Source organism: Ammodytes marinus, assembly GCF_949987685.1.
Source record: "Ammodytes marinus genome assembly, chromosome: 3".
NCBI lineage: Eukaryota > Metazoa > Chordata > Actinopteri > Uranoscopiformes > Ammodytidae > Ammodytes > Ammodytes marinus.
The window spans coordinates 18691413-18712896 of NC_137232.1; the positions used below are offsets into that span (position 1 = coordinate 18691413).

At 40.1% G+C, this 21484-nt stretch overlaps 3 protein-coding genes across 3 annotated transcripts; 2 read left to right on the forward strand and 1 right to left on the reverse strand.

Annotated features, from left to right (window-relative positions):
* Nucleotides 1-1997: 1997 nt before the first annotated feature.
* LOC307248375 (multidrug and toxin extrusion protein 1-like) lies at nt 1998-7456 on the forward strand (the record flags this gene model as incomplete). Its single annotated transcript, XM_080024775.1, is given in 18 exon segments — nt 1998-2009; nt 2011-2166; nt 2511-2612; nt 2889-2957; nt 3061-3209; nt 4329-4371; nt 4484-4528; nt 4662-4759; nt 4833-4930; nt 5028-5141; nt 5325-5392; nt 5549-5657; nt 5765-5840; nt 5931-6000; nt 6109-6241; nt 6369-6466; nt 6632-6700; nt 7151-7456. Coding segments are annotated over 18 exon segments (1815 nt in total).
* Nucleotides 7457-8517: 1061 nt separating this feature from the next.
* LOC307248376 (multidrug and toxin extrusion protein 1-like) lies at nt 8518-13250 on the forward strand (the record flags this gene model as incomplete). The annotated part of the gene is made up of 17 exons (XM_080024776.1): nt 8518-8640; nt 9036-9137; nt 9395-9463; nt 9568-9716; nt 10437-10479; nt 10579-10623; nt 10794-10891; nt 10977-11074; nt 11172-11285; nt 11391-11458; nt 11570-11678; nt 11768-11843; nt 11959-12028; nt 12157-12289; nt 12398-12492; nt 12626-12718; nt 13041-13250. Exons 1-17 carry the CDS (start codon nt 8533-8535, stop codon nt 13248-13250), a joined length of 1680 nt encoding a protein of 559 aa, XP_079880902.1. The 5' UTR covers nt 8518-8532.
* Nucleotides 13251-13458: 208 nt separating this feature from the next.
* On the reverse strand, nt 13459-18647 carry slc47a3 (solute carrier family 47 member 3; the record flags this gene model as incomplete). Its single annotated transcript, XM_080024777.1, has 17 exons — nt 13459-13676; nt 13846-13888; nt 13966-14060; nt 14229-14361; nt 14464-14533; nt 15016-15091; nt 15299-15407; nt 15517-15584; nt 15669-15782; nt 16434-16531; nt 17027-17124; nt 17214-17258; nt 17476-17518; nt 17669-17817; nt 17911-17979; nt 18070-18171; nt 18516-18647. The coding sequence occupies 17 exons, from the start codon at nt 18645-18647 to the stop codon at nt 13459-13461; spliced, it is 1662 nt and encodes a 553-aa protein (XP_079880903.1).
* Nucleotides 18648-21484: the final 2837 nt, after the last annotated feature.

A 21484-nucleotide genomic window follows, 5' to 3' on the forward strand; every position in this document is an offset into this window, starting at 1 on the left:
GAAAATCCTCATAACTATTAGTTCAACCTCCGCAACATTTAGTCATTTGAGCACATCATAGTAGCAATTTCTCCTTCCTCTGAACAAATTGCAAATGCTTTTGGACATGTATCAGTTGCTTTCATACAATTCTCTGCTGTTTTATAACATTGTCATTTGCTTATGTCATGTCAGTCAAAATGAACTATACTTATGGATGCTGAATAGTCGTTCCCAATAAAACTAATAGTCTTCATTTCATTGCTTGAGTCATTACATACAAAATTGTTGAACTAGTTATCAAATTCTGTCAAGCAAATTTTATACCTTTCTTTAAAAAAAAAATCCTGGAAACGACTATTCAGCATCCATAAGTATAGTTCATTTTGACTGACATGACATAAGCAAATGAAAATGTTATAAAACAGCAGAGAATTGTATGAAAGCAACTGATACATGTCCAAAAGCATTTGCAATTTGTTCAGAGGAAGGAGAAATTGCTACTATGATGTGCTCAAATGACTAAATGTTGCGGAGGTTGAACTAATAGTTATGAGAATTTTCATTCTGATCTGAGAAAAGCACCAAAGCAACTGAGAAAAACTCTAATTAAATAATCTAATATTAACTGAATTTAGACTAAATTGTCAGTATTGTTTAATTATATGCACTTGTGCTGTCCACATAGAAAACACAGAATTACAGTTTTTCTCAGTCGCTTTGGTGCTTTTCTCACATCACTATTAACATTTGCACAGAAGTTAGTGCATTTCTCAAAACAATTAGTGCAAACTGCAAAACCTAGTGGATAACCTGCAAAAGTACGTCACTTGCTCAAAATGGATAGTCTATTCCTCAAAAGCAAGTATTCATGTCAATGAAACTGCCAGTGTCATCAAAATGAGAAGTCTTGACACCATCGTTTATGAAGAAGATAGTCAAATGGCTTGGTCATGTTTTCATTATGACAGTTTATTCTCTCAGTGTTTTCCAATGCAAAAAAAAGGTCAGAATTCGGTGACACTACCTGAAAATGCTCAAGACAGCACTATACACTACTTGTACAGCCATTTGAAAACTACAGTAAAGTTACACATTGCTGTAGTTAGGGGAGTAAGTGAGTACAAGACACTGAATACGTATGTTTCACATTTTTACTGTATATGCTCTTTGCAATTCTACAGCATTGTGCTAAAGAAAAATACACTTCAGTCACATATTTAGAACAAACATAAAAAAACACCCTTTTGGTAGAGCTGTGCACAAATACTGTATAACAGGACATATTGTAACTGAACATATATAGGTAAATCATTCTGGCACATGCAGACGTTCCTGTCTGTCTGGCCACGTATTTTCATCTACATCACAACGGATATTATCCCTTGCAATGCAGTGAGGAAAGTACAACTAATACTTCACACACCTCCTCGTGAGTGAAAGCTGAAGTCCACCTGAGAGCAATTGTTCAATTTAGGAGACATTTCCAGGAAAAAATAATGAAGAAAGGTATACAATTTGCTTGACAGAATTTGATAACTAGTTCAACAATTTTGTATGTAATGACTCAAGCAATGAAATGAAGACTATTAGTTTTATTGGGAACGACTATTCAGCATCCATAAGTATAGTTCATTTTGACTGACATGACATAAGCAAATGACAATGTTATAAAACAGCAGAGAATTGTATGAAAGCAACTGATACATGTCCAAAAGCATTTGCAATTTGTTCAGAGGAAGGAGAAATTGCTACTATGATGTGCTCAAATGACTAAATGTTGCGGAGGTTGAACTAATAGGTATGAGAATTTTCATTCTGATCTGAGAAAAGCACCAAAGCAACTGAGAAAAACTGTAAATAGTGACTCATAATATGAACTCTGCACCACGTTACAAGCATTACATAATGTAATTGTTTCACATAGGCATTTCTGTCGTAGTCCTTTCCCACCAACTAACCTCGAGGAACCTAATATGTAACCCTTTAAGATGTTGGAGAGCAACAGGGATGCATACATGACAGAAAGGGACAGACGCTCCACTGACAGAAGCTGCTTTAGCATCTGATCCTGCAGACATGGAGGGCTCCAGTGACAAGCTTTTCTTCTGCAGGTGGGTGCGCCACAGGGTTCCCCTGGCCCACAGAGAGGAACTGTACCACATCCTGAGGATGACAGGGCCTCTGGTAAGGACTGGCTTTGTTTGCGTACCCAGCTCTATCTGTTTGGGACTCTATGGAGACGGTCCTTTAAAAAAAAAGATTGATGAAAGAAGGTTGATAAAAGTGCTCTTTGTTTAAAATGTCTCAGATAAATAGCTTTGTGTCTGTGATTAAAAGCAGAAATCAGTCATCCTAAAGTGTTGCCAGGTTTCAAACAGTGGCTTCAACCTGCCAAAACGATGACCTTGTCTGCAAGGAGAGCCATGCACATTTATTTTAATTAATACTTTGTTTTGGTGTGATTTACAATGTATTCACTTGTGATCTGGTAGCTGTATCATCTGCACCATCATTATTTTTCCTTCTAGCTTCTCTCTCGAATCCTCAATTTCCTTCTTCCATTCGTGATTACGATGTTCTGTGGGCGGTTGGGAAATGCAGTGATGGCTGGCTATGGATTGGCTTCTGCTGTAAGTGGTCTGTATGTATTTCTGTGCTCCACTGACTTTTGGAAATGACAGGGCGGAGGCGTAATTTCAAGAGAGCTGGTGCAAGGAAAATGAAATCATACAACTATGAACTCACCCTTTACTCGATATACAGTAGCTTTTACGATTATCTCACAAACCTGATGATTTAATCAATAGATAGTAGATTTACTCGCAATGAGTCATAGAAATATTGGTTACATCAGAGCCCAGAGGCGCGCATCAGACTCATTAAAGTATGTTTCTGATTCATTTCAGGCCATTAATATTAGCACTGCAGCAACAGGATATGGTCTCGGACGGGCATGTGATACTTTAATATCTCAGGTTTGGAAAACCCTATACTCCCTCATATTCATTTACTATGGATCTCAACTGTTCATTAATCCCTTTTTCCTAAATGATTAACATTGTCCGTGCTGTTCCGCAGACATTTGGTGGAAAGAACCTGCCGCTGGTGGGAGTGATCCTACAGCGGGGCGTCATCATCCTGCTCCTGTTCTGTCTGCCCTGCTGGGGTCTCCTCATTAATGCTCAGGCCGTCCTGTTGTGCCTGGGCCAGGACCCCGAGGTGGCCAAGTAAATAACAGCACACCTGACATGCATGCAAAACTCAGAATGGACCGTGACTGGATTCGAGACTCAAAGCCTCTGGAAACCTGGTCAAACATAGAATTAATCAATACATTATATTAAAGGTGCTACGAGGAACTTTTAAATATTTCTGAAACAGTCTAATTTTTCCTCTGATGATCATGACATGCAAGAGCAAACAAGACCATCATTGCAAGTAATGCTATTTTTATATATTTTTTCTGAATGCCTTTGTCATCATGGGTACGCGCACCCAGGAACTGCAGCTGGCGTAGTAAAAACACTACCACTTTTGTCCAAAGAGGGTGCAAGAATTCACACAAACTGAAAGTTCCTCAGTGCACTTTTAAAGTTGGGTGTATCAATAAGCTTTTACAAACTTTAGATTGAAAATAAATGATCATTGACATAATCAAACGTAGTTTATAAAAATAAAAGCTTTTTTATTTTCTAGACAACAGCCATTGTTTTTTTAGAGAATGTCCTGGCAGAGAATGGCCATGATTGGTTCAAGATACGTATTGTGTCATGAGAACCAGAGCATAACCCGCCTCATCTAAACCGGATTTCTGTAAAGTTTATCAAACTGAATGACAATATCTTTCATCTGAATTGATACATATGCCTAACAATTTTAATATGCTTACTATCATGCAACTACCTCCGCAAATGACTAATTGTAGTTAGTAGGATTTTTTTGGTTTACAGGGGCTTTAAGACTTTAACAAACACCATTAAAATCAGTTCTGGTCCCCACTGAACAAACTCAGCACAAACAGTCAATCTGTGTTTCAAATATTGATCAAATGACCTCTACAAACTCTATAGTCTACATCCCTATAAGAAAGTATCCACTCACACACACACCTCTCCTGTATTATTTGATATAGCCACACACACATCACTTTAGTTCACCTCTTCAATTGCTAAGTCTATACACAATCATTTCTTAAAAGTATTTCTCCTGAAAGGCAAACTTTTCTTGCCATGAATAATTGTGTGAGTGACAGTGTAAATAGATGAGCTTGAACTTCTGCCATTGAACAGTGTATCTTACCGTAACAGACCGTTTCCTTGGCTCTAAATGCAGCTTTTTGATTTCAGAATAGCCCAGCTCTATGTCACAGTCTACCTTCCAGCTGTACCAGTGAGTTGTGACTTTTCTCTCTCCTGTATCTGCTAATTCCTTAAATTAAGTGATGCATTCGAGGAACATTAACGAGAAATCGAGAAATTTGATAATTTTTTTTGTCTTTCAGGCAGTTTTTCTACATCAGCTTATGGTGTCTTATCTGCAGAACCAGGTGCATTGATGTCCTGTACACGGTTCTATTATTTGAGTGCATCGAAACACGTTGTCTTAATTAACGTAATTACATTTCGGACTGGAAAGCTTATTGTGGTACCTAATGCATAATCTGCTGTTTGTGTACTCAGGGTATTATCCTACCACAAATGTACACTGCTGCAATGGCAAACATAGCAAATGTGTTGACAAACTACATCCTTCTTTACTGGCTGGATCTAGGTGTTAGGTAGGTGAACTCACACATTTTAAATTTGAATAAAAGTAATACACACTCTGATATCACCTTATCTGTCTTACAGCGGATCTGCAGCAGCCAATGCGCTGTCTCAGATTTACATCTGTGCTTTTCTGTTTGCCTACGTTTGGTGGAAGAAGCTCCATGTTACAACATGGGGAGGTGATGGATTTAATATTTATGGTTTCCTCATGCTTTCACGCATCACTCTGTTCATTCTTTTTCCAGATTGTAACTGAGTTTCTATCGCCCCCTGCAGGCTGGTCTGTAGAATCACTGCAGGAGTGGGGCCCCTACATGAAACTGGCCATTCCCAGTACCTGCATGGTATGTTTCGAATGGTGGCTTTATGAGTTTGGGGGATTCTTTGCAGGTAATCCAAATATACTCATAATAACGGTATGACCATTATTATAGGCACAACTGATAAGCAGGACTGAACTATGTTTTTTAAGCCTTTTTCTAGGCTCATAAAAATAAACATTTTATCACACCAGCAGGTTATTCAAACCTATGTGTCATGGTCGTTTTTTTGTCTTTTGTCTGGGATGATCAGGAATGCTGAGTGAAGAGGACCTGGCGGCCCAACATGTTGTGATAATGATTTCTTTCATAACCTACATGGTACTAACTACAAGTTTGAGCGCTACATTCGGTCTTTCATTTAATTTATTTATAAATTAAAGTTGAGGTAAAGCTCATGTTTACCAGTGTTTATAGTCTATGATTGCTGAATTAATAATTTGTATATATTTTCTTTTCAAAATGATGAATACATAGTTCCCACTTGGTATTCAAGCTGCGGCATGTGCCCGAGTGGGTAACGCCCTCGGTGCAGGAGACACAGCCAGGGCCATTATCATAAGCAAGGTCTCACTTGCTCTTGGAGGTCAGTTATGAACATGTTATCTGTGTATTTACAAATCAGCATTTGAAATTGGATTCATTTTCAACATGTATTACTGTTTGAAAGAGTTAACTGCTCCTCTTTTCCAGTTTGCACCGGGCTTTTTGAAGGTCTCGTGCTTTTCTCTACTAAAACAGTGATTGCCGGCATCTTCACCTCTGATGAGTGAGTCTCTGCAGGTGCACTCATAATATTACACTCATTGTACACTATGGTTGTTAGCAGGCAAAAACACAACCTTAATCATCATTTCAGGAAGATCATAGGGCTGGTCTCCCATTTGATGAACGTCTACTGTTTCGTTCAGTTCTTTGACGGTCTCCTGGTGAGTCTTACAGCCTGTCTTGTGTCCAAATCAAAATCTATTTGCAGTGCGATGCCAACAGCAAGTCATATTTGTCACAAACAAAATTGTGTTTTCCCCCCACCCTAGTGTATGTGCAGTGGCATCTTCTTGGGCACGGGAAAACAGAAGATACCAGCCGTGGCTAATCTCATCGGATACTACTGCATTGGTCTTCCATTGAGCATTACCTTTATGTTTGTTGCAAAACTGAGAGTTTTGGGTAATTATACAGAGTTGTTACCTACTGTTTTTTTTAACTTTCATAGACATTCAAGACAAGTTAATGGCTGCATATGGAGAGCACGTGGTCAATCTATTGACAGGCCAGTTTGTCTTTTTCTCTGTAGGTTTTTGGCTGGGACTGCTCATTTGTGTTGTCCTACAATGCATCTTATACATCCTCATCATCCTTTTTAAGCTAGACTGGAAGAAAATGACAGTGGAGGTATGCGCTGCTGACTTATCTAACAAATCAATACCATGCACTGCCTCAGCTGTGTATGCTATTTCAACAGCTGAGACAAATACGGCACATTTCAACTATGATTTGTTATCTGTGGGAATAAAGAAGATATTGCAAAAAAAGTATTTTCTTTCTGCTTGTTTGCAGGCTTTAGAGCGAGCTCAGAAAATGCCATCAAGCACAGCTGCCCTGTCAGGTGCTTCGGATAATGGGCTTGTAAGTAGCCTGTTATTCTTATCACTAACAACCATAATGGCTCTTCATATAGCTTACACTGCTATCGATAGACTGCTCTTTGTAAATATTGTCTAAAGGCCACTGAAGTCAAAGGTATCAAATATCCTTAAATTCTTTCCTTTTTAAAGGTGCTCCGAGGAACTTTCAGTTAATGTTAATTCTTGCAGCCTCTTTGGACAAGAGCTGTAGTGTTTATACCACGCCAGCTGTTGTTCCCGGGTGAGCATACCCATGACAAAGGCATTGAGAAAAACTATATAAAAATAGCATTATTTGCATTGATGATCTCCTTTGCTGTAATATGTCATTTATGATCATCAGAGGAAACATGAGACAGATTCAGAAATATTTTTAAGTTCCTCATAGCATCTTTAAGTTTCAGTGACTTATCAAAACACAATAATGAATAATTGAACACTTTCTCCCCAGTCATTGGATGGCTACTTGTCTGTTAGCTCAGGAGACCACGATGGGAACACAGAGGCAAAGGGTGAAGCTGTGGTCCAGCAGCAGAAGGGGGGCCGTCTCTCCACCACCCAGCTGCTCCTCAGACGAGGCTTCACTATGTTTGTTGCTGCTGCACTGCTGGCTGTGGGAACAAGTGTGCACTTCCTCGTGCCCCTGCCGGAGACCCTGCCTTTAGAGGCAAACTTTACTTTGGACTTGGTGAATACTACATTTACCCCCAACCAAGTGTTCCCCACTGTGCTGCTTCCAAATGAGGATTCAATATAATCCTCCAGAGCCCCATCCTTCTTAGTCCCCATGTCATTAACATTACAGCCTCTTTTAGACTCATTATCTTTGACAGGAAGTAGCAAAAAAGTGTCAAAGTTCAATTCAATAAGTTCACTCTTGATTCATAATGTCCTTTAAGAGGTTAATTACATTTTTTATCATAGATAAAACTTAATCCTAAAGAATGATCCTTATTGAAAACCCATCCTTTGGTCAATGGCAAAATATATGAGAGTATTTGTAGAAATGTGAATAGATGTTGTATTTTGTGGAATTAAAAAAGGAATTTATACTGTTGGGTGAATACGTAAGAGTTTTTTTGCATTCAATGGTTGTTTGATCCTTGGGAGTAAAAGGGGACAATGAATGTCTATCGCTTCAGAATTAAAAAGAGTCCTGGCTGAAAAGAAGAGAGAAAAAATAGGCGTCACTCACCACACACAACACACATTCACCAATATTATTGTAGTATTGCCATAAAATGGTTAACAACAAATTATACAGAATAAAAAAGTAAAAACACTGACCAGGTCACTAGGGGTAATACTGAAGTTCATATAATAAGAGTAGATTTGCTGTATTTGAAGGGTTGCTTTTCCCCGGATAAAGTAAGAACACCTCGTTTTTACACACAAAAATAGTATTCTTCTCAGATAGGAGACAGGACAACTAACTTCAATGTACAGTACTATGGGGAGTGAAGTGAGCTGTGTTTTACATGTTTCACCACTCAAGATCAAAACATTCCAGGGACTAGATGAAAATTAGCTTATAGCTAACTCTGGTACTGCGAATGAGCAGTGCATTGTCCCTGTCAAATAAACAAATAAATAAATTCTTGCTTTCAAGTCCTCCATCTTAGTCTTTGTTGTGATGGGAGGCTGATGTTTTATTTGAACAAGTCACAATCTGACCTGTTTCAGTTGGCCTTGGCTGGCTTCCAGGGCAGCTGTGACCACATCAAGATTTTCCATTCTTTCCATCTCATCCCGGAGAGAAACTGAGATATGTTCACGAGAGAGGAGACAGACACTCCACTGGCAGAAGCTGCTTTAGCATCTGATCCTGCAGACATGGAGGGCTCCAGTGACAAGCTTTTCTTCTGCAGGTGGGTGCGCCACAGGGTTCCCCTGGCCCACAGAGAGGAACTGTACCACATCCTGAGGATGACAGGGCCTCTGGTAAGGACTGGCTTTGTTTGCGTACCCAGCTCTATCTGCATATCTGTATGGAGACTGTCCTTGTTGGAAGGATGATTTTATACAGCGCAGATTGATGACAGTGTTTCTTTGCCAAAGAAAAGGTTAAGAAGTCGGGAAAACAGACCTTCGTGTCTAACACAGAGAAGCAGAAATCGATAGACTAGGAACAAAAGTTTGGCAGCTTTCAAACATTGGCTGAAAAGTGGCTGCAACCATGCCAAATTTATTGCAGTAGGTTTGCTCATTTGCCAAGACATAGTCAAAGTATCTTGATAATGTATTGCATCTTCTGTTTACTGCTGTTTACAATGCATTTACCTTCTAGCTGGTAGCTGTTGTATCACCTGCACCATTGTTGATGTGTGTCCTTCTAGCTTCTCTCTCGAATCCTCAATTACTTGCTTCCGTTCGTGGTTACGATGTTCTGTGGGCGATTGGGAAATGCAGTGATGGCTGGCTACGGATTGGCTTCTGCTGTAAGTGGTCTGCTCTGTATGTATCAGTGTGTGCCATCGACTTGTGGAGGAGGAAATGACAGGTGGGTGGGGATGTCATTTCAAGGGACGAACTATTACAACGATAAACTCACCATAGATAGCTTTTATTATTGTCTCTCAAGGACCTTGGAACGACACCTGATCTGATCATCCAATAAATAAGTGGTACATTTACGCTTGTAAGTCATCGGTATATTGGTAACAGCAGATTCAATATTTTTTTCGATTCATTTCAGACCATTAATGTCACCACTGCAGCGACAGGATACGGTCTGGGACTGGCATGTGATACTTTAATATCTCAGGTGGGGGGAAAATACTTTTTGATATGATTCATTGTACATTTTGAATTAACCCCGCACGTATTATGACTGGCATACTTTTTTTAAATGTTCATTGTGTTGCGCAGACATTTGGTGGTAGGAACCTGCCGTTGGTGGGAGTGATCCTACAGCGGGGCGTCATCATCCTGCTCCTGTTCTGTCTGCCCTGCTGGGGTCTCCTCATTAATGCTCAGGCCGTCCTGTTGTGCCTGGGCCAGGACCCCGAGGTGGCCAGGTAACAAGGATCACCAGACACTGTATGTATGGAAATCTATTGCTGCTACCACTATCAGCAAACCACTTTAAATGGTAATCTGTCGGGACATCACCATCCCTGCATTCAAATCCATTGCGGTCCCCACAGATTGACGGACCAGATTCAGCATCTTCCATATTATTTCAAATATATGTATCAAATTACCTCTACAGCTGAAATCACTGTTTTATTAGAGTCATTCTGCACCGGCATTTTTAATGAATAAATAAATAATAATATATTACTTGCATAAAAATGATTGAATCTAACTACATAAAAAGGGTTTGCGACACACATCTTGTCGGCATCTTCTAAATGTAAACAAATGAAGTCTTTGAAGCTGTGTTATTGTTTCAGCTACTGCGGGCGACATGCATTATCAGGAGCATTAAGACTGTGCGCTAAGCACTGTTGGTTTAAAATAAGATAAATGAGATAAGAAAAAAGAAAAAATTCTCTGTAGAACTGCAGAGCTGGATGAAAGGTGCTTCAATGCAGGCAAATATACATGACTCGTAGTTATTTGGTTCAAATTGTACAGCTTTAACTTGATTTAAAGTCCCTCGTTAAATACCATCCATGCCTCTGAGTGGCAATGAAAATAGATTAAACTAGTGATGAAGAACTGTGTACATTACCCTAACTTGATAAGAGCGTGTTTGTCTTTAACCTGGACTGAATACAGAATCTTGCTTTCAGAATAGCCCAGCTGTATATCACAAGCTTCCTTCCTGCAGTACCAGTGAGTCGAGACTTTTCTCTCACACATTTGGAAGATTTTCTGCACAATAAGCTGTTAAATAAAGCACAAGCGCCTTTTACCAATCCTCTCTCCACACAGGCAATGTTTCTACATCATCTCCAGGTGTCCTACCTGCAGAACCAGGTGCACTGCTGGCCCAAAGCCAAAGTCTAATCCTCGTTGTTGACCCCATTCTTCCCCAAGTTATTTCAGTGTATAGAAATGTTGTATTATCAAATCCAACAAGATTTAATCTGATAACAATAGGAAATGTCATCTTAATTTAACACACTGCCTTGCATTTGTGTGCTCAGGGTATAATCTTGCCACAAATGTACACTGCTGCCATGGCAAACATAGCAAATGTGTTGACAAACTACATCCTTCTTTACTGGCTGGATCTGGGTGTAAGGTAGGTGGACTCACACATCTCATTGTGACATTTAAAATTTGAATAAAAGTAATACACACACTCATATCACCTTGATATCTTACAGCGGATCTGCAGCAGCTAATACCCTGTCTCAGATTTACATCTGTGCTTTTCTGTTTGCTTACATTCGGTGGAAGAAGCTACATGTAACAACATGGGGAGGTGAGGGCCAGTTATATTTAGTAGATGTTTGTGATGACCATATGATCTCAAGATTTTCCCCCCATACACATAACTGAGTTTCTATCTCCCCCTGCAGGCTGGTCTGTAGAATCACTGCAGGAGTGGGGCTCCTACATGAAACTGGCCATTCCCAGTACATTCATGAAGTGCTTTGAGTGGTGGGTTTATGAGTTTGGGGGATTCTTTGCAGGTAATCCAAATATTGTATATTGGTAAGACATTTGATTTCATCAAACCAGATTCAAACTTCTAACGGTTCTATGACCGTTATTTTATTTTTGCCCGGGATGATCAGGAATGCTGAGTGAAGATGACCTGGCGGCCCAACATGTTGTGATAACGGTGTCCTACATAACCTACATGGTATAAACTACAAGTCAGAGCGCTACATTCTCACTTTAGAACTTATTTTGAAACATATTTGAACATGGGAGCCAACTTCATACTTTTTTCCTGAAAATGATGAATCCACAGTTCCCTCTTGGTATTCAAGCTGCAGCATGTGCCCGAGTGGGTAACGCCCTCGGTGCAGGAGACACAGCCAGGGCCATCCTCACCAGCAAAGTGTCGCTCACTGTCGCAGGTCAGTTAAAAACATGTGTCTAGTATTGTAGATCAACCTATCCTTATGCGGTTTTCCTACTGTTTGAGTTCACGGCTTCTCTTTTCCAGGTTGCATTGCGGTTGTTGAAGGTCTCGTGCTTGGCTCTGCTAAAACAGTGATAGGGTTCATCTTTACATCTGATGAGTGAGTTTTTGCAGCTGCACTCATATGTCATTAACCACGATTCCCACCATATGCAATATTGCTCCTGTTGCTGGCCTATTAAACTAGATCTTCATTGTAAACCCCCTTTTTTCAGAAAGATCATAGGTCTGGTCGCACACTTGATGAATGCTTACTGTTTCCTTCAGTTCTTTGATGGTCTTGTGGTGAGTCTTGGAAGTTGTTCTAGAGTAAACAAATATAGTTTCCTCACTTTACTGAAATAAGTAACAACATGGTTACCAATGGGGTGAGACTGCATGACAATAAAGAGATTTGTCTGTTTATTTCCTAGTGTGTTTGCACGGGCATCTTCTTGGGCACGGGGAAACAGAAGATACCAGCTGTGGCTAACCTCATTGGATACTACTGCATCGGACTTCCACTGAGTGTTACTTTAATGTTTGTCGCAAAACTGAGAGTTTTAGGTCATTAAATGAAGTGTCTTTTTTCTGTGTTATTTCCAAAAAGGCATTATTTTTAAAAGTGAAGGCTGCTGTGCACTAAACCAACTAAACATATCTTTTTACCCCCAGGATTTTGGCTGGGCCTGCTAGTTTGTGTCATTCTACAATCCACCTTCTACATTATTGTTATCTTCAAGCTGAACTGGGAGAGAATGACGGAGGAGGTATGCTAAAGCACCCTCAAAAATTGGACTTGAATATCTACAGAATCGGTTACTAAGACAAATTGTGGATTTCGAAAGCGATTTCTTGGAAAAGAGGAAGTTGGTTGAGCTTTTGTTCTCTGTTTGTTTGCAGGCTATGAACCGAGGACAGAAAAACATTCCAATGACAGCATTGAGCGGAGCCGCCCTGTCACACGCTGTGGGCAACAACACAGCTGACCCCACGGTAAGTTCAAACTACTTTATTTATCCCAGAGGGCAATTCAATTTAAACAGTCCACAGGTCATACAAAAATTTACATAAAGACAACAGACAAGACACAGGAACATGTCAGAGACAACAGGACAAGGAGAATCCTATACAAGTCAAGAAACTGTATAGGCAGTAAGAAATGAGAGTCTGAGTGGCCTGCTAACTACCAACAATAATCTAAATTTCTTTTCAAGGACTTTCAATTTTGTGTTTTGTGTTTGGTGTCCTTTGACTGTGTTTGATTATGCTTGCCTTCCATGAGACTCAACCAAATAAAGCAATGTCTTTCTGGCAGTCAGTGGATAGCTACGTCTCTGTGGTCCAGCAGCAGAAGGGTCTCTCCACCACCCAGCTGCTCCTCAGACGAGGCTTCACTATGTTTGTTGCTGCTGCACTGCTGGCTGTGGGAACAAGTGTGCACTTCCTCGTGCCCCTGCCGGAGACCTTGACATCGAAGGCCAACTTTACTTTGAACTCCCTGAATACAACATACACTCTCGATTAACTATTCCCTTCTGCGCTGCTGTCGGATGAAGAGTCAGATTGACCTTGACAGTCCAAGATAACCACAATGTTTCTGTTTCATATATTAAATACAAATGATGCCATAACCTCTTGCTCATCCTGCTTCTGCATCCTGCAGTGCCACATAGCTGCATCGTATTGTGCGCAGTTGACCAAGGAGTTACTTCACTGAATACTTCGGACTATGCTCATGTCCATTTCACCAAGTTTGTGATCAGCAGGTTTAGAATGATTCCAGCAGCCAGGATGAATAGCATGACAGCCAGAGCCAGGCCCCTACGCAGAACCAGAGTTCTGTGAGAGAGATTCCCATCCACTGTTCTTACTTCTGGTCCCGCTTCTTTCTCAACCAGGTCCAAGGTGTCTATGTGGCCCTCTGGGCTGCCTGCATCATCTGGTTGGAGACCTGGACAAATGCAAATGTGACAGAAATGTTTCACTGAAAAATACATGCCTTGTGACCTTGTTCATGTGTGTGTATAAACAAGATTTCATAGTCTAAACTAGCTCCTGATGATGAATTTATTGTTTCCGTTTCTCTCTAGATGTATACACTGTGGCACAGTCTCTCTTACTTGTGTCTGTAATGCTCGCACACACTCCTGCTCTGATTTGTGCCTGGAAAAAACAAAAACAAGGTGTGACATCTTTTCATATAAGCCGTTAGCCGTAGGATTAGACCTCTCAATACTAACCTCGATTGTTACTTGACTCCAGTTCATTCTCACAAGGTAGAAAACCAGGAATGTGGACTGCAGTGATACACAGACAAACATGCCTGTCCACAGCCCTGAGGAAAAAGGAAACAATTTCACATCTTAGTTAAGTAGCAAGTGAGTGCTGGTGAGGTGGCGGTATCTTCCAAAAAAATCCTATAAATGACAAAACGGGCGACAATGTTGCAACAAGAAAAACTGTTGGAGGCTAAAAAATAAAACCTCTCTGCTGTAAATCTTACCCTTGATTCCTAATTTGGCTGCAAACATCAGTGGAATCCCAATAGGAAATCCAACACCATAGTATCCCAAAATGTAGCAAAGAGCCCCGACTTTCTGTTTACCTGCTCCTCTTATAATGCCTCCTGAGGCAGCCTAGTCACACACAAAAAATAAAGAAAAAAAATTGGGTTAAACATGATGTGTTTGTGAGCATGTCATGGGATCTTGTTTGGATGTAATGACCGAGATACTTACTGACATTGCGTCTAAGAGGACGAATGGAGCATAAAAAGAGATAACGTCAGAAACCCTTTCCCTGATTTGTCTGAAATTGGAGGATTCAGAATTTAAAGTTTGACAGTATTCGATGATTCGGCTTCGGTGACATGAGAAATTCAATTTTTGTAGTGATATACACTACGGTATATTGCCAAAAGTATTGGTTCACCTGCCTTTTTAATCTATAGGGTCTAATAATATGATGTTGGTCCACCTATATGTTGGCAGCTATAATAGCTTCAACTCTTTTGGGTAGGCTTTCCACAAGGCAGGTGAGCCATTACTTTTGGCAATATAGTGTATGTGACACATTATACTATCCCACTACTCTAGACAAAAGAGGAATCAGGAACTTAACCTCAATGACACTGTCAGGTTAATATTCAAAAGAATATGTGAGCAGAGTTCACTTTCCTGGGGCGTCGCAGTGACACAAAGGTTGTTTGAGAAACTTGTTACATAACTCTGACTCTGTGTGCGACAACTTAAATGATACAGTTGTGAAACATATATGAAAGCTATACTCACTCATCGTATGTAAAGACATAAGAGATATGGTCCTTCAGGCCCCCGATGAGTACTGCCAAGCACACAGAGACCAACCCTGTGGCCAAGGGTAGAAGACTTCATTATTTACCGGATTCAGCAATCAGCAGGTGATGAGCCCATGGCTGTTCTCAACTCACTGATGTTTAAGCTACTCCAACATTAATTTATTGAGTGAGATTAAGCAAAAATCTACTTCAAACAAATGTCAATTGAATAAGCTATTAGCCTGAAGAATAGAATAAGAGTTTAAGAGCATACTGACCTGCGCAGAACATTGTTATTTTAGCAGACAGCTTGGCCTGCTCTGTGTCTCCGGCTCCCAAAGCATTTCCTACTCTTACATTGCCTGCTATGCTGAAACCCAAAGGGAACTAATGACAGAAATACTGTGTTAACATGCTGTTACACTGCATTTACAACTAAGTGATTCCTTTCACACCATGACAATTTGATTTATATCCTTTATTTATTTAAACTTACCATGAATGCAAGACTTGCCAGTTGGTATACGACTGCCTGAGCTCCAAGCTCCACCTCACTTATTAGACCTGTCAGTGCCAAACAGACGTCAGATGTTCAGGCAAACTTAATTACAAATGCTTTAAAGCAAAAAGAGACGTCTGTCACTTTACCTGCCAGAAAACTTCCAATCTCATACGTCCACCACTCAACACATAGCATGACCATGCTGGGGATGGCCAGGTTTATGTATGAGCCCCAGTCCTGCAGGCACACTTTAGACCAGCCTGTGTGCACAAACAATAAATCAATAAATACATTGAGATTAATATGCTTTAATAATACTAATTAAAAAATGTATATGCGCAGTAGTGGTTGACCAATATTGGCACTGTATATTGCACTTGTCCTTTCCAGGAGATGGCTCTATAAAATATTGCCATAAGGGACTTTTGGATTTCTGTCTAGCTGTCTGTAAATATTATAAAAGTGTCGGTAGACATTATGTGTCTAATTATTTAAGATGCCTCATCAGTGCAAGTATCGGCCAATGCCATTAATCGTCGAGATTAATCGGTCAATCTCTAATGCACTGTTAAAGAAGACAAAGAAACATTCATGCGAATGATAAAAGAAATACTTGGTAGTATCAAATGACTGTCTTTGTCTCAACCATATTAGTTTGACTCCAAGGATCTGTGCTGGGAACATGTCGTACTGTAGGCAGGTGTGTGTACATAATTATTCAGGCTCATGATTTGTCTTAAAATCAACTTATATATTGTCTTTCTGAGACAATGTATAGCACACACAGTCTTGAATTAATAATACCAAGGTTATAATGATATCCCCCGCTGCCTCTGACACCCTCTCTGAGTTTAATACACACTGAGGGAAACTACAATCTCACTGTCCTCCAATTCAAATGCTGTGCTCACCTGTCCATGTGGCCTTATGAAGACCTTTCCAAAAGATATACGCTTGGAGAGTTCCACACATGGAGATTTCGGAAAGGGTATTGGCAACAGCGGAACCACTGTAGAGATTATTTCATTGCACAATATTGGTTGTGTGTGATGCGATATACAATATCAGGGTCACCTTCAGGTCATACCAGAGTCTGGGCTAATCTATTGAGAGTTGAGGAACCATGCTAATCCCAGCCTCAAGCAACTCTAGGAATTGAATCAAGACACCTAGACCATTAAGAAATAAATTCAGAGTCATTTTCAGAAAATGGTGCTTGTCATCAATTAGTCAAAATTGCACAAATCTCCCATTTTTAAAACTTATTGATACTCCATATTGGGAATGTCTGTTTTTTCACAGAATGATATCCGATTGTCCCCCCACCCCCAAAAACAGGTTCAGATAAGAGAGTAAGGTAAAAAAAATAAAAATACTGATAAAATGCCAAATACATGTATTTAAATTGAAATTAGGTTAACAGTTCAACTTTCAACCCCTAAAGCTCTGATAACTAGAATCAGCCCCCTGGATGTTACTAAAAGCATTGATGGGCCATACTCACGCTACTCCCAGATTTAACACGTAAAGAAAGATGTAGTTGATGAGAGCGTTGAAGATATTGATCACAATGCCTGTGATGACCTGCGGCCAAATGATGCCCTAAAGGGCAAGTGCCACATATTATTCTCATTAGAAAATGACCAAGTTTGGCTTGAAACGTTGTATTTTTTCTAAATGTAATCACATACCTGGTTTTGAAGGTATCTTGCTTGTAATGCATACATGAACGTAGCCTATAGGGACAAAGGAAATAACTATCAAAACCTGAACTCCACATCCCAGAATGCCATAATACTTTGATGATTATCCAGGGAATATTGTAAATCCTGGTTATTTTGGCCATGGATAATGATGACATTAATTTTTTTCTGTCCACCTCCGTGTCCACACAATTAAAACAATTATTGTTAAAGGAGTATGAATTAACCCTGGAGGCTTTAAATTACTCACAGGAAGTGCTGGCATAAATATCTTCACATACAGCTGAGCCAACCTGTAGGGAGAGATTCCATCAGTGCCGACAAGAAATCTACTGGGGGAATACACTTTAACAGAAAAGAGATTAATACAAAGGGAAAAAGAATTAAAAAGATTAAAAATAAGTTACAACGGGAGAAAACAAGTTGATTTTGACACATCTGACCTGGCCACCTCCGGTTCCTGTCTGACAGCCAGCAGAATGCTCTCTGTGTTAATGAGGATGGCCCAGCATGGGAAACAAGCCAGCAGCAAGATGAGGATGGCCTTCTGCATAATGACCCCAACTCCCGTGAGGTTACCGCCCCCTACGGTCTGAAACCAGGACGTTTTTCTTATTTCTCTATTAATATTTCTTAATACTTTTCATACCTGATGAAATATTGTGTGCGTGTGTGAGGCTTATACCTGAGATATCAGAGTATCACATGCTGCTGCCAAACCAATCCCAATGGACACACCTGTAACATTTATAACCTGAGGATATAATACAAACATTAGTGGGTTATGTACTGCCGCTCTATTTGTTTAGCTTACACTGTGTGAACACTGTTATATTGTACTTACTGCTATGGCCAAAGACACCCCTGCCAGCTCTGTCTTGCCCAGGTGACCACAGAAAACAGTGCTGACAAAGCTCACTGCATAAACCATGAACTGGGCCATAGTCTGATGAGATAAAGTTTCAATTTCAATTGATTTTGAAAATGTAAAAATAGCAAAGGGGATTGGAAGGAAGTATAGGCCTACACTTGTTTAACCCTATCCCTTCTCCATATCTCATTGTTAATAAATTATCAAAATAAACAACATGTTGCTGGGGGGGAAAAAAATTGTTTAGTCGGCCTACCTAATAAAATGATAATTAGTAGTGCGGGCTTATTTGACCTGGCTTGTAATAATAACATAGGCCTACTCAACATCCATAATCACCAAATGAATTTCAGTTTATTAAGATGATTGATGAGTAATCCACACACTGAATGAAGACTTTAAATGAAGGCTATACTTACCACTGGTCCGGCCAATGAACATAACTCTTTTATTTCGGTCTTGAATCCAACAGGGACCAACCTGCGGATCCGCTTAAAAACAAAACATTCTCTCCACGAGAGACGAGATGAACTCTCTGTTCTACTCCCCATGATTCCGTTGAAGCAATTGGCCGCTGTATTAACCGCTGTCTGCTGCTTTCAGGGACCCTTCGGTTCAGCCGGTGGTCTGTCAGTCAGTGCGTGCCATAATGAAAGCTGCTGTAATTCTTGCGTTCATATCATATCAGCCACGTGACGTCCGTAACTTCCTGTGAGTCAGCTGCTGTGGCTATATGGCCCTCACAAACATGTGTCAAACCTGTCGGCAGACTATGGTCAACTTTTTGGTCAACCAGTTAACTTTATTCGATCGGGTGATTTGTCCCAAATAACGCCACATAGGCCTAAGGGAATATTGTGATAAAAATCTCCGTCCTTTTTTCTTTCTTTCTTTCTTTTATTCTTTCTACTCAAAAGCGATCAACGCAAATGTGTCCCACACGTTGATAATTTTTTTTTAAACGAAGGCCTTTTCTGTTGTCGTTAGCCTATTAGGCTACTGCATTGTAGCCTACCACCAGATGGAACCATTTCTCAATTAGGCTACTTCATACTGTAGAGATGGTTCGGTCTCCACACTCTTAACAAGGATGTGTCAAAATTAACACAACCCGTGTTAATTTTCTACACATCAATGAGTTGAATTTGAACACTTGTTGTGTTAATTTTGACACATTAAGTGTGTAAAGGATTTAACACAATGTCTGTGTAAAATAGATTAACACATAGGCTAGATGTGTTATAATGTGTAAATATTTGACACAGTTATGTGTTTAAGTGAAATAATGTGCAAATATTAACACATATATGTGTTTTGAAAAATTACAGTAATTAGAAAGGTCAATCAACCATAAACAAACATGTTAAAGGTGCAGTGTGTAATATGACATCATCAAGAAAGTTCTACAAAGTTCTAGAATGCAACGCTCCCTGGGTAACCCCACCCCTTTAGAATAATAACAGAAGCTACAGTGGCCTTCAAGGACAAGAACAATTCTACATTTTAAACAATGCACCTGATGACATTCCAACTATGACACTTTCAAGATGGCGGCACTAGGCCTTGGTCCAAAATATGCAGAAATATGGACATATATGAGACCCTTTCTAAGGGAAAAAATAATAATTCAAAACTTTTTTTTCAGCTATTATGCACTAAATTAAATGTACTTATGGATATTATAATTACTTTCTACAAAATCTGCTAGGAAATAAAACCCAAAATTCTACACACTGCAGGTTTAATGTACACAAAGGGTATTGTACAAAAGGCTCTGCTGATCACGTGCAGCGCAGCCTGTCTGCATGCAGCGTCCCCCGTTGCTAAGCAACCGTTTGGACTCGCGCTCCGTTTAAACTTTATGTGAAGTTCCGAGCCGTTTGTCAGTTCATGTGTGTCTCGCCAAAGTTCGGCTGTGTTCTATGTGTGGCGGCCCGTGTGCGTCACTGAGAAAAAGTAGGCCTAAGTAGTGTAGAGAGGACACTGATGTTAGTTTATTTAGATCATGTTTATTGTTAAAGCTGTGTGCTTGCATGTTAAAGTAAAACATGCAGCCATTAGTGGGCAGAGAAGGAGAACGACCTGGAGCAAAGACAAGGAGCAAAAATGAGGATGCAGTTCAGTGCAGAAGAGGCTTTAGAAATGGTCATGGGGCTTTCATCTAATAGTGAGCTGCAGGACTCATCTGAAGAAGACTTTGTAGGGGAGTCTGATATGGAATGCTCACTGGAGTCCTCCACTTCTATGAGTGCCCCTGACCCTTCCTCTGACACTGGAGAGGACACTGAGTTTGCCCATATGTCCCACATCTTTTGGAAAGGAACAAAACTTATCCTCCTTGAGTCGAGCAGGACAGTTGAGTCCATCATCAAATCGTAGGCTGGCACTTGGCATTTGGAATCGTTTGTAGGACATGGTGGCCCTGAAGTCTGGTCTCTCACTCTGGTCATCCCACAGGATGTAGGTAGATTCCCCTTTGGACCGGTGCAATCCTGCCAGGATGAGAAGTCCCATGTACTTGAAACTCTTTGGCATCCACATCACTCCATCCTGACACTAAACGTCTTTGTGTAGGTTTGTCATTTGCACAATCAGCTGGATGTGAAGAAAAAGTGAAAAGAAGATGCCACATCAAGGATTCAAGGATCAAGGCATTTATAGAGTTAACATCCTGAATCATTGATCAGGGCTGAAGTTTATTAAGGGATTCAAGCAAAAAAAATCTGAAAAAAATATTGATGTATGAGGATTTTATTGCAGATTATGTGTGTGTACATTTTTGGCTCGAAGGTGGTGAGAGGGTGCTTTATGTTACATCTGACTCTACATAAAAAATACTAATGCAATCAAATACATTTTGTTGCTAATTTTTTACATATCCAAGACTCCAATCACCATTAATGCCACATCCCCCTACTATTTGTATTATGGAAAATAATTCACTTTTTGTGTTTTTTTGTAAAAAATATTGAAATAATTCAAATACTTAAACTGGCATTTAATGGGCTAAAATCCTGAAAATGATTGAATGTTTGGTAGTTATGAGCCGGTAAGAAGTTGTTTAAGAGATTTATGCAAAAAAAAGTAGAAAGAAATATTGATGTGTGATGATTTAATAGCACTTTTTGTTGATTTAATAGCACTTTTTGTGAGCGTGGACATTTTTGGCTCGAAGGTGGTGAGAGGGTAAATTCGAAGGGGCCACAAGGGTTAAATACAAAACATTCCCTCCACAAGAGAAGAGGTGAACTCTCTGTTCTACTCCCCATGATTCCGTTAACCGCTGTCTGCTGCTTTCAGGAACCCTTCAGTTCAGCCGGTGGTCTCTGTCAGTCAGTGGGTGTATCCCATTCCAGAGGCCGCAGCCTACGAAGGCGGCATTTGAAGA